Raw genomic sequence first — 12,648 nt, 5'->3', positions numbered from 1 at the left:
GCGCAAGCGTTGACTTTTGCCCGAGAAAGAGAGACCAAAAAGAGTCGAGGTCTATTTGCGGTTAAACGTTTCGTATAAACAGTTCTACTACGAAGCTTGATTTTGTTTTTCCTGCTGAGACAACATTACCTGATATAATTAAAGCTTGTGAACATCCTCTTCTGCCTCCATGTAACGTCATATTGCCGCGCGCGCAGCTGACCAAGGAGGCAGCGCGCCTGTGGCCCAACGGTTATAGCGCTTGCGTTCCGCGCAGAAGGCCAGGGTTCAATTCCCGGCCGCGGCTACACATTTTTGTTGACTCTGTAATGTTATCCAAGCCATAAAGACCGTCGGACTCACCCTCAAGCCGTCAAAGTGCCGGTTCGCCAATGACGAACTGAAATTCCTAGGTCACGTGTTTAGTAACGAAGGCGTCCGTCCAGACCCCGAGGAGACTCGAGCCGTCGCGGCATTGCCAGCGCCAACAGACAAGAAGGCTGTGCGAAGATTCCTTGGTCTTTGTGCCTACTATCGACGCTTCGTTCGGGATTTCGCAAGGATTTCCGCACCACTCACTAAACTCACGGACGCCGATGAGTTCGAATTTGCCGATGAGCAGCAGCACGCATTCGACTAGCTGAAGCAACGACTCCAGACTCCTCCTGTTCTTGGAAACTTCGAGCAAGACGCGGAAACCGAGATTCGTACGGACGCAAGTAAAGAACGACTTGACGCGGTACTAGTTCTAGTGCAAGAAAGCACCGAGCGATTCATCGCCTACGCAAGTCGAACACTTTCCAAAGTGGAGAGAAATTACACCCCGATTGAAAACAAATTTTTTGCGGTCGTCTGGGCAATCACGAAGTTTCGCCCGTACTTGTACGGGCGCCCTTTTCGCGTTGTCACGGACCACCACTTGCTCTGCTGGCTTGCGAACCTAAAGGACCTGTCAGGACGTCTCGCTCGATGGAGTCTCCAACTGCAGGAGTTCAACATGACTGTGGTCTACAAGTCAGGTCGCAAGCACAGCGACGCCGATTGCGTGTCCAGAGCCCCTGTCGAGACATCTCCCGGCAGCAGCGACGACGATGACGACGAGTGCTTTCTAGGGCCAGTGAACACGGACAACATGGCGCGACGTCAAAGAGACGATCCTGAGTTGCGCGCGCTAATCGGGCACCTCGACACGAGGGGGTACTACTCCCCGTGTCTTCTTGAGAGCCCTGCCGACCTCAGTCATTCGACAAGGTGTACTCTACAAGGATAACTTCCGAGACAACAGCTCGCCATGGCTGCTGGTAATCCTTGATGACCTTAGAGGGGAGATCTTCCAAGCCTGCCACAACGATCCAACGGCTGGGCACCTTGGCTACAGCAGGACGCTCTCCAGGATTCGGGAAAAACACTGCTGGTCAAGGGTACCGAAGACCGTTCACCTCTACACTCGATCACGCCACGAGTGTCAGCGACGCAAGAAGCCACCGACGAAGCCGTCAAGGCTTCTGCGTCCGATTGCTCCCCCGTCCACGCCGTTCCAACAGATTGGAATGGATTTACTTGGCCTTTTTCTACCCTCAACATCGGGAAACCGCTGGATAATCGTCGCCACAGATTATCTCACGCGATACGCCGAAGCGAAAGCATTCATTCAGGGACTGCTGTTGAAGTCGCCAAATTTTTCATCCAGTCTGTTGTCCTCCGGCACGGCGTCCCCGAAATCCTCATTACAGACCGTGGATCATCGTTCATGGCTCAGCTGCCGCAAGACATTCTTCGTCTCAGTAGCACCAGTCAGCCTCGAACCACCGCGTACCATCCACAGAGAAATGGACTAACGGAAAGACTAAGCAAAACTATCGTCGACATGATTTTCATGTCGACGACGTAGAGCACAAGACGGGGGACGAGGTGCTACCCTACGTCACGTTCGCTTACAACACGGCAGAAACTGTTCGCTGATAGTTTGGAGTTGGGCCTGCGATGGTTGAGCATGGCCCGGCGGTCGATGAGGTACTCCGCAGGCGATGAAAGCTCGGCGAGTTAGAGTTTCAACTGTTTATTTACAGTTACAAACTATGTACAGTGGCTATGTACAAAGTAGGGGATTGACATTTTGGGGCAGGATGCCTCAAACAACTCCCGAAGTTCCGTCAAAATCAGCTCCTCTCGCTCGGGCAACGGCCTTTGAGGACCCTCACCTCCTCTCTCTCGGGCATCGGTCAACCAATAGTTTTAAAACCCGTGAAAGGCACGTGGGGTCCATTGCCCAATGATCAGCCGGGGTCGTCACAGGCATTCGTCAAGTTCGCAACGGCCCTTGGCTGACAGCTCCGTAGAGTCGCCCACGCAAGCGGTCGCAGACAGACCGGCGCCGGTTCCGAACGTCTCGCAGTTTCCCCAGTGCTTTGGGTTGCCGCCAGGACGGCGCCGTCAGCGGGTCCCTCGGGGTGGAACCCGACCCGGCCCGGCGAGGCCGACATGCGGCGGACGCCTACGACACAAAAACACAGACACCCCCCGGCACCGAAAGCAACAGACCCCCGCAGGGGGAACAACCTACTGTCCCCCAAGACGCTAACACGGGCGGGCCTGCGACCCTAACCAAAACCCCGTAAACAAAACGGTTTTAGGGCAAAGAAAGACCCCGACGCCCTCCCCCGGCGGCCACGGCGGTGGCGTGACCGCAAGCGCCTGCCCGCAAAGAAAAAAGGGGGCCGCCACAGCTTCCTTACACCTTCCCCCCAAGACTGTTCCTGGTCCTTCTTGGACCTGCTAACAGTTATTTAAAAAAAAAACATGGGAAACCTAAAGGAGCCCGACACAAGTGTGTTCATAACGTGCAGACAGCACACCGGACTAACCTTGCGGTCACGGTGTTCGATAAACATGTAAAACAAACAAAAATCGCTACCATTTTCAACCGCGACAAAAACTACGAATGCGGATGACGTGGAGCAATGCCCTTCATACAACAACCACACTCTCAGTGGTGGGAAAGCTAACAAAACGGATACACAGAATATAGTTTTCACTTCCTACTTCTAAGTGCGCTTGAATAGAAACGTGGTAAACGGTCACATCAATGAAAGCACAAACACACACCCGCGAACGCTACCGCGGTCGCTTAGCATTGGGAGGCCCGGCTCCTCTCGTCACCCAGTCCGGAAGGGCGGCTGGCCGCGTCGCAGGGCCCCCAGCATCGGTTTGATATTCTGGACAGAGCGTCCGCGTTCCCGTGTCTAACACCCTTCCTGTGTACGACCTTGACGTCGTACCTCTGGAGGGCTAGAGCCCACCTGGTTAGTTTGGCACCGTGAGGGACGCTCAGGGTGAGGAACGACAGAGGGTTGTGATCGGAGACCACCGTCACGGAAGCGCCGAATAGCCATACGTCGAACTTCTTTAGGCCCCATATCACCCCGAATGCTTCTCGCTCGATTGTGGACCACCGCGTCTGAGTGGGTGTAAAGCGGTGACTGGCGAACGCAATCGGCTTCTCCTGCCCACCCTCTCCCATTTGGGCCAAACAGGCCCCCACCGCGATGGCCGAGGCATCGGTGTACAGCCAGTAAGGCTTTTCCGGATCGGGCGTGTAGAGCGCCACCGCGTCGCACAGCGCCTTTTTCAAAGCCGCAAATGCCCTGTCGGCATCATCGTTCCACGGCAGCTTGGACGGCACCTTTTTACTAGTTAGTTCGGTGAGTGGTCTCGCAGTCTCGGCATAGTTTGCGATGTAGTCCCTATAATATCCGCATAGGCCCAGCGCGCTACGCAGCTCCCGCTTAGTGGTAGGAACCCGCAAACCCTCGATCGCTGCCAGCTTCGTCGGGTCTGGCGCGTGTTTTCCAGACCCCACCACGTGTCCAAGGTACCTGATCTCGGGCAGCGCCACTTGGCACTTTTCGATATTGGCCGAAAGTCCTACTTTCTCCAGTGCTGTGAAGACAGCTTCCAGGTGCCTCGCGTGCTCGGGGAGTGTCCCACTAAACACCGCGATATCGTCAAGGTACGCGCAGGAATAGCGCTGGTGCTCGCAAAGAACCGAGTTCATGATACGCTGGAAGGTCGCAGCTGCGTTCTTCAGGCCGAAAGGCATGACGCGCCAGGCGAACTGCCCCCGATGGGACACAAACGCCGTGGCGAGCTGAGACTCCTCCGCCAACGGCACCTGCCAGTAGCCCCTCCGAAGGTCGATAAGTGTGACAAAGTTTGCTCTACCGACGCGCATGATGAGATCGTGCGGGAACTGCATCGGAAAAGCGTCTGTCTCCGTCGCCGAGTTAAGCTGCCGATAGTCTACACAGAGACGCACCGAGCCATCCTTTTTCGCCACGCACACGACGGGATGAGCGAAGGGGCTCTCGCATTCGTAGATCAGGCCCGTCTGGAGCAGCTCGTCAATTTGGCGCCCGACCTCCCCCCGTAACATTTCGGGAATGCGGTAAGGGTGGGCCCGCTTCGGCACGTACCCCGGGTCCAGCCTAATGTGGTGTTCTCCCACTTCTGCGATCCCTGTGTTGGGCGAGAAGAGCGCGTGATGCCTGTCGAACACCGCCCGAACGAGCCGCCTGTCATCCCCCAGATGAGCCACGTACGACTCCGGCAGTCGCATCGCAGGACAGATGCTCATGCTTCGCGGGGTGCACTCTATATCTCCGAAGTCGCCATCTTCCTGGAATACAACACCAATGCTCTGAACGCGACAGGTGTAGGGCCGCAGCTTGTTGGCATGCACCAGTCTGTGCTTACCGTCCGGCATGTCCACGTAGTACGACTGGTCTCGAAATTTCGCTCGGACGTCGCACGGCCCTATCCATTTCGGATACATCTTACCCGGTCGGTCCAAGTCGAACACTAACACCTTTTCGCCCACCCCAAACGCCTTCGGGGAGGCCCGTTTGTTATGCTGCGTCGCATACGCGTTCTGCCGGGCCGGCGCCGTCAGCTCGGCCTCCTCTGCGGCGCGCTCGATTTGACCCTTTAGGTTCCGCAGGTACTCTGCAGGTGACTCCCTTAGTGTTACCGGGATCGGAATGTCGCCCGTCCAAGACTGCTGCAACACTGTCAACGGGCCAGTGGGGCTTCGGCCGTACAGCATCTGGAAGGGCGACACACCAGTTGTGTCGTGCGGCACCTCACGGTATGCCCACAGCAGGAAAGGTACGAACCTGTCCCAGCCACGGCCCTCCTTTTCGATGACATGGAACAGCATGTTTTTAAACACCCTGTTCCAGCGCTCGACGGCGCCGTTGCTCTCGGGGTGGTCAGGTGTCGAAAACCGAGGGCTGCAGCCGAGGCGAGCGAGAAACTCTCTCGTGAGCTGGGCCGTAAAGTTAGTGCCACAGTCGGAACATATGACGCTTGGTATTCCTGTCCTGCTGAAGATGGTCAACAGCGCCTCGCAGGTTGCCTTCGCCGACAGCGACCGCAAGCACACCACTTCTGGCCAGCGTGTGCACAAGTCAATAACGCAAAGCGCGTACCTGTGGCCTCTAGCTGACGGCGTGTCAAGTGGTCCGATTACGTCGATGTTTACCGTTTGGAAAGGAAACTCGGGTCTCGTCAGTGGGGTGATAGGAACGCGGTCTGTCTGCCTCAGGTCGGATCTAACCTGGCAACCATGGCAGCTCGAGCAGTGCTCCCTAATGTCCCTCTCTATCCCCGGCCAGTAGAAAGCGTACTTGACCCGCGCTTTCGTCTTTCTGAAACCCAGATGTCCGCCCCAGCATGACTCATGTGCCAATCCCATCACCTCGGGTCTCCGCTGAGCCGGCAGTACCAACTGGTGGACGTTTTGCCCCAACAACCTGTCCCGATGAAAGAGCAACCCGTCTTTAATCAGCATGCCGCTCCGTTTCCTGCGCCCGTTTTCCCAGGCCTCTTTCAGAGTAGGGTCTTTTAGCTGCTGCTCTCGGAACTTTGATCGCTCCGAGAGCCCGTCATCTGTTTCGATCTCCGCTGCGTCCGAAGGACTCGATTCCCTACGGGCGTTGCTGGCGCCCTCTTCCTCGCAAGTCTGGACACTGGTCTCCAACCCCTCTACGGACTCCGGCGGAGGAGTGGACGTCGCGAGCTGTTCTGTTTCCCCCGCCGCGACGGCCGCGATTGCTCCGATCGGTGCGTTCGAGCTTTCCGATTTTTGCAGCAGCTCCCACGCTTCTCCGGAAAGTAGGCAATCGGTCCGCGAAATAAGTCGGTCGGTCAGCGCACAAAGAGTCGGCACCGCCTCGTTTACGTCGGCGAGGACCGAATTCAAGCTGTGCATAGTCAACGGCAACACTACCAGACGCGCCTCCACCGACTCTCCGAAAGCAGATTTGAGCTGAATCTTCCCGGAAGGGCTCCTCAACTCCTCAGGGACCAGAGACTCCCTTACCACGGTTATATCTGCCCCTGTGTCGACAATAGCGTTGAGCATGCGTCCTCCACAAGCTAGTCTGGTGTTCACGAGACCGCTGGGCGGCAACGAGTGCGGCTCCCTGACGACCCGGGCGGTGAGTCTGTCGCCTTCTGATGGAACATCGCCCTTGCCGTTTGCGCGCCCGCTCCCAGCGTGCGGACAATTCGCCCTCTGGTGGCCCAAAGAGCCGCAGCCGAAGCAACCCCTTCGCCGATCTGAGTTTGGCCCCCCGGCCGGCCCTCGCGTGAATTTCGTCGACCCGAATGTGCTCCCGGACTTCGTTTTGCCCTCGTCTCGAGGGCTCGATTGTTGGACCTTTGCGTCGACCTTTTCGAGGCGGCTCCCCTACCTTCGGCCTGCTCAAATACCCTCATCAATTTGGCCAGCTCATGCGCCCTGTGCCAGTTCGTGTCCTCTTTTAGAGTGACGTAGCTCAGCGCTTCAGGCGTCATTCTGGCCTTTACCTGGTCGGCTACTAAAAGGTCGATCAGGTCGTCCTTGGTCTTAATTTCCCTCGCTTCCACATAGAAGTGGAGATAGCTTCGCAGCCGTGTAGCAAACGGCATCCACGCCTCCTCTTTTCCTTTGGCGGCGCTAAGAAAACGCTTTAGATACTCCCCGGGCGCGAGCTGCAACTCCTCGAGAACGGTATCTTTTACCCGATCATAATCGTTGAGCTCGGCCGCGGAGAGCCGGGTAGCTAGGTACCTTACTCGCTCCACCACATGCGGGAACACTAGCTGGCCCCATATAGCCCTTGGCACGCCATACGTCTCGAAGGTAGTCTCCACAGCCTCGAACCACACAGGTACCTCGGCCTCAGATGGGAATCTCCGTATGACTCCGGACAAAATTTTGCTGAAATGTTTCAGATCGTTTTGTGTTTCTCGTTCGCCCGTCATCGCTGGTCTGCCCTCTGCTGCGCGGTGAACGCCCAATCTAGCGAGCTCTAGCTCTATCTCGAGAGCCCTTGTGCGCTCTTTTGCCTCTTCCAACCTGAGCTCGCTTTCGCGCTCGCTCGTCGGCGTCCGCGACGACGCGCTCGTTCCACTTCCCCCCGCCGCCCCGTCGACGCTCATCGCCCCTCCGGTGCGTTTGTTCGGGTTAAGGTGCCGAAACCTCGTTATCATACGACTGGCCTGGCCTGCGACTCGACCGCTCCCTCCCCAAAAGGGAAACAAGAAAGAGCTCACAACTTCTGCAGGTCCGCGTGGGGTCCGTGCTGCTGCAGCTCTTCCACCAGTCGTCCTTGTCGCTGGCTTTGATCGCCCGGTCGGGAACGAACTTGACTGCGCTGGTCCAGCTGTTCACCCGACGAACGGCTTGCCTTGGGTCGCGGGCAGGACTCCTCTGGTCCTGGCCACCGGCTTCTGGCTCGGTTACCCGGCTTGCCGCTCCGTTGATCGTACGCCGTCGTTGGTTCTCGGCAGACACTCAGGCTGCCGCCTGGAGGTTCCCCTGCCGTGGCTTCCCTCGGGACAGAGTCGGGGCTCCGCTGGTCCCGGCTGCTGGTCGTGGTTGCTCTGGCTCCCAGGGTTGCCAGAAGTTCAGCACTTGGCTGCGTTGTCTTGACTCACTTTGAGCCCTTTCCTTGATCTTCAATCGCCGACGAAGTTCTCTAAAGACCGCCCTGTCGACTGCGCCAGAAACTGTTCGCTGATAGTTTGGAGTTGGGCCTGCGATGGTTGAGCATGGCCCGGCGGTCGATGAGGTACTCCGCAGGCGATGAAAGCTCGGCGAGTTAGAGTTTCAACTGTTTATTTACAGTTACAAACTATGTACAGTGGCTATGTACAAAGTAGGGGATTGACATTTTGGGGCAGGATGCCTCAAACAACTCCCGAAGTTCCGTCAAAATCAGCTCCTCTCGCTCGGGCAACGGCCTTTGAGGACCCTCACCTCCTCTCTCTCGGGCATCGGTCAACCAATAGTTTTAAAACCCGTGAAAGGCACGTGGGGTCCATTGCCCAATGATCAGCCGGGGTCGTCACAGGCATTCGTCAAGTTCGCAACGGCCCTTGGCTGACAGCTCCGTAGAGTCGCCCACGCAAGCGGTCGCAGACAGACCGGCGCCGGTTCCGAACGTCTCGCAGTTTCCCCAGTGCTTTGGGTTGCCGCCAGGACGGCGCCGTCAGCGGGTCCCTCGGGGTGGAACCCGACCCGGCCCGGCGAGGCCGACATGCGGCGGACGCCTACGACACAAAAACACAGACACCCCCCGGCACCGAAAGCAACAGACCCCCGCAGGGGGAACAACCTACTGTCCCCCAAGACGCTAACACGGGCGGGCCTGCGACCCTAACCAAAACCCCGTAAACAAAACGGTTTTAGGGCAAAGAAAGACCCCGACGCCCTCCCCCGGCGGCCACGGCGGTGGCGTGACCGCAAGCGCCTGCCCGCAAAGAAAAAAGGGGGCCGCCACAGCTTCCTTACAACGGCGGTGCAAGAGACCACAGGAGTAACACCGTTTCAGCTGGTCCATGGCAGAAAAGTAACGACCGTGCTCGACGCGATGCTGCCCCACGAACCAGCTCTCTATGGGATCCCCGACGCCCAGGTGGTTGCTCAACGAGCCGAGGAAGTTCGCCAGCTCGCCCGACTCCGAATTCAGTAACAACGTGTCGACGCTACCATGTACAACCTGTGGGATTTCCCTTGCTGCTACCCGTCTCGGAGAATGACACTGCACACCGGTTCAACAACACGTAAACATTTAATGGCCGCTATCGCCTGCGCCGCGATCCCAACAGCCCCGCGCATCCGCTGCGACGGCCTGTTATCAGCGGCGGAGCGTCGCTCGCGTGGCCAGTTGCCCTTGGCCCCCTCGTGGTCAAGATGACCACTTATGATTGTCGGAGGGACAGCCTGGGCCAACCGCTTGGAATCGCCAGGTTGCCCACAAACCTTCGCCGGATCGACGTTCGCTTCAAGCCCGGAGACAGCGTGTGGGTTTGGACCCCCATACGACGACGCGGTCTAAGCGAGAAACTCCTAAGCGCTACATCGGAGCCTACAAAGTGCTTCATCGACTCGGGGATCTGAACAACGAGGGGATGCCCGACGAAACACGGACTTCATCACGCCGCCCTCCACGACCGGAGGTCATCCACGTCGTGCGCTTGAAGCCGTACTACGCTCGATAGAACTGTGGACATTATTAGTTCTAAATGACTCTTTAGTGTGCCGGTCTTTTTATTTGCTTTGTTTTGTTTTGCATTGCATCGGGGCGATGCACGTCTTAAAGAGGGGAGTAACGCCGCGTGCGCAGCTGACCAAGTAGGCAGCGCGCCTGTGGCCCAACGGTTATCGCGCTTGCCTTCCACGCAGAAGGCCAGGGTTTGATTTCTGGCCGCGGCTACACATTTTCCTTGACCCTGTAATGTGATGTTCTGGTAAATTCGAGAACCGTCTGGGGGAAATTCGAGAACCGTCTTGCCGATTTAAGGTTAGAATGTTCTACCGACCGAACCTTCTACGCCGTATGTTTCAGAAGCCCACGCGTGTAGAAGAAAGGCTCCGCGTGCCAAGCCGGAGTCAGTCTCACCCCAGCGTTACGATCCTGCGGTTACGCCACCATCGACGCCCACGACGCTTTACAGTTATCTTCTGTTTCCTTTTTGTTTTGGACACAAGTTCGCCCAATTAAACGTTTAGTTTATTCAGTTATCATCGCCTCATCGATTGTCATTCGTGACAATATGCCGAGCGTTCTTCGACGTATTGACTGGACACGTGGCCCACCCGAACGCTGGCGCAGTACTCGGAACCTCTTTGCGCTTGACCTCACTTTGATGACGTCAAAATGAGCCGTGTACAAAGCCGATTTGTGTGAGCTCATCGTGTTTTTCCCGGACACAAGTGTATCCGGCAATCAGTTGTGTCCGGTCACCGTTACGAGCGCGGAGCAAAAAAAAAAAGAAAAGGCGGGAATTTCTCGCACTGCTCAGAGCTCTCAGAACCAGACATGTACGTAATCCGTAACAAGTGACGCGATTGTTTGTAATCCCTTACGTTTATCAGTATGTTTTTTTAGGGAATGATTACATACTTTACGAAGTATTTGTAACGTAATTTTTTTACTTATTTGCGTAAGGGAGTGATTGTAATCCGTTACATTTTTATTTTCAGTCACGGGAAAAAGAAGCGGGAATATAAAGCAGAAACAATAAAAACAACTTTTTTTTTTCCTCTTTTTTTTTTTTTTTGGGGGGGGGGGGGTAAGTTTAGCCGGAATTACTTTCACTAGCACATACGAAACGCAAAGCCTGACATACTTCAGACGCTGAAAACCTTTCTTCGCGTCACCTAAAATCTAAATTCAAATCTTTATTTGTTTCTCTCTTTTTTTCTCACAGTTACAATCTGGTTGTCTCCAGATGGTAACTGGTCAGCTTGCTCCCCCGCGGCGAAGGGGGAAGCACACTGATACATAGAACCCAACTCTCGGTGCTAACAATATTAGGCAACCTTCCAAAATCACAATGCTTCCTTCCAGCGAAAAAAAAGAAAGAAAAAAGAACTATCAAAGGGCACGCGAGTGGGTGTAGCAGATCTGTGCGCGCTTTTTCTTTTGTCCCTTCACTCCTTTGCTTTCGATGACGTGGAGAGGACACAAAAGGATCGTCGACTGCGACCTTCTTAAAGCTCTAGAGTCTAGGCAATTAAAAATTCCCTTCTCGGTTATAGCAATCGCTATAGCGAGAGTTTGCATATGTCACAACATATGGGGACGCTTTGTTTTCCGCCGTAAAAAGTTTTACGTAGAAATCGACTGAAAGGATGCCGCATTAACTTGCATGCTGCTCAAAAGTTATTAGAACACTTGTCATCTTTGGAAGATATGAATTTTTATTTGATTTTGTGCTGCTTTTTACCTAATCTTCTAAAAGCATCGGCGTGACTACATCCATGTCACGTCCTTTTCGTGCGTCCTGTGTTTCTTTTCTTTTTTTTGCGTTGTTTAGGTTTTGGGTCACCGGCACCAGAATCAAGGTGCTTGCTTACACCTTCCAGAAGTGAAAGTAGGAGGTATTTCACAAAATTAGAATTACTGCTTCCGCTCTTTAGAGACGCTGCGCCCCCCCCCCCCCCCCCCCCCCCCCCGGCATTTTGCTCAAGAACAGGTACGGCCGACCCGTACTACATGTATTTTGGACGGCATCAAGAAACACTAGGCCAGTGAATACGTGCGTCTGCATCTCTGTTTTAATCGACGTTATATAGTTTTGTTTTTTAAGGGATCCCCTGATGTTTTTTTGCTGGCTACATATCCAAAAAGGTTTATCCTCTTGTTTACCGACGTCACAACTAAGGCACGACAAGTGTTCAGGGCTAATAGAAGATTGATATAAAACATAATCTTTAATTTAACTATTATGTGTAATTACCGTGCCTTGCTATTTTCCTGTACCACCGCTTGGTGACATTTGCTGGTTAAAATATGTTTAAATAATATGTTCACACATATTGAATTTTCGAGGTTTCATTACATGTATTATAATTTTTAGAGCTTTGTGATTTTAACATTACTAAACTTCGGCTGCAACAACGAAGTTTTGCGCTTTCAACAGTGCAGACAGATTTTAAATTTTTCTCAAGAAGCACGCAATGCAGTGCGTCGACTATTAGTGAGCGCCTCAAATGAAAGGGTGTTCAGCGCTGCGGACGACATCTTCACTTAGAAACGAAGCAAGACATCCGACGAGGCTTTCGAGAGCCAGCTGTTCTTCAAGGTCACAAAACTGTTACTGGTGCCAACAATAAACACTTTCATACACTCTTGTGTTTTGTGTCTTACCCAACGACAGTAAGGTAGAAAGTAACACCGCGAAAGTAACGGATTACTTTTTTGTGGTTGCGGTCACGTACTTATATGGAAGAATAATTGTAACTGTAATGAGTCACAATTTTCTCTTGTGTAATTGTAGATGCAATTCCTTACTCTATTTTAGTACCGTGTACAAGTCTGCTCAGAACTTCGACCTCCGTTTCTCTTTTGCGCGACAACACGGAAATGTATAGGAGCCTCCTTTTTGCTGGCCGTTTTCAACAACTAAACTTGCTGAGGCTAAAGCCCCACTAAACAAAAAAGTCACTCGATTCCCCCTCTTCTAGCCTCTCTCTCTCTTTCGCTGCACGACGACTTTTGTGAGCGAAGGCACCGGTCAATCACGACGTCACCTACGCTGCGATTGGCCGATGCACCACGCTCTCCTTCTCTTAGTATTTCTCTCCCTGAACGCACGATGCCATTTTTAAGCGAAGGC

The 12,648-nt window shown here is 54.3% G+C and overlaps 1 protein-coding gene across 1 annotated transcript; it reads right to left on the bottom strand.

The window, feature by feature from the left end:
- Positions 1 to 4,463: 4,463 nt before the first annotated feature.
- On the bottom strand, positions 4,464 to 7,284 carry LOC115313675. Its single transcript, XM_042291967.1, has 3 exons — positions 6,732 to 7,284; positions 4,578 to 6,492; positions 4,464 to 4,494 (listed from the first exon to the last, which is right to left on the bottom strand). The coding sequence occupies exons 1-3, from the start codon at positions 7,282 to 7,284 to the stop codon at positions 4,464 to 4,466; spliced, it is 2,499 nt and encodes an 832-aa protein (XP_042147901.1).
- Positions 7,285 to 12,648: the final 5,364 nt, after the last annotated feature.

The sequence above is a fragment of the Ixodes scapularis genome, unplaced genomic scaffold, assembly GCF_016920785.2.
Source record: "Ixodes scapularis isolate PalLabHiFi unplaced genomic scaffold, ASM1692078v2 PGA_scaffold0__279_contigs__length_252992795, whole genome shotgun sequence".
Classification (NCBI taxonomy): Eukaryota; Metazoa; Arthropoda; class Arachnida; order Ixodida; family Ixodidae; genus Ixodes; species Ixodes scapularis.
This window is presented reverse-complemented; position numbering and strand designations above follow the sequence as displayed.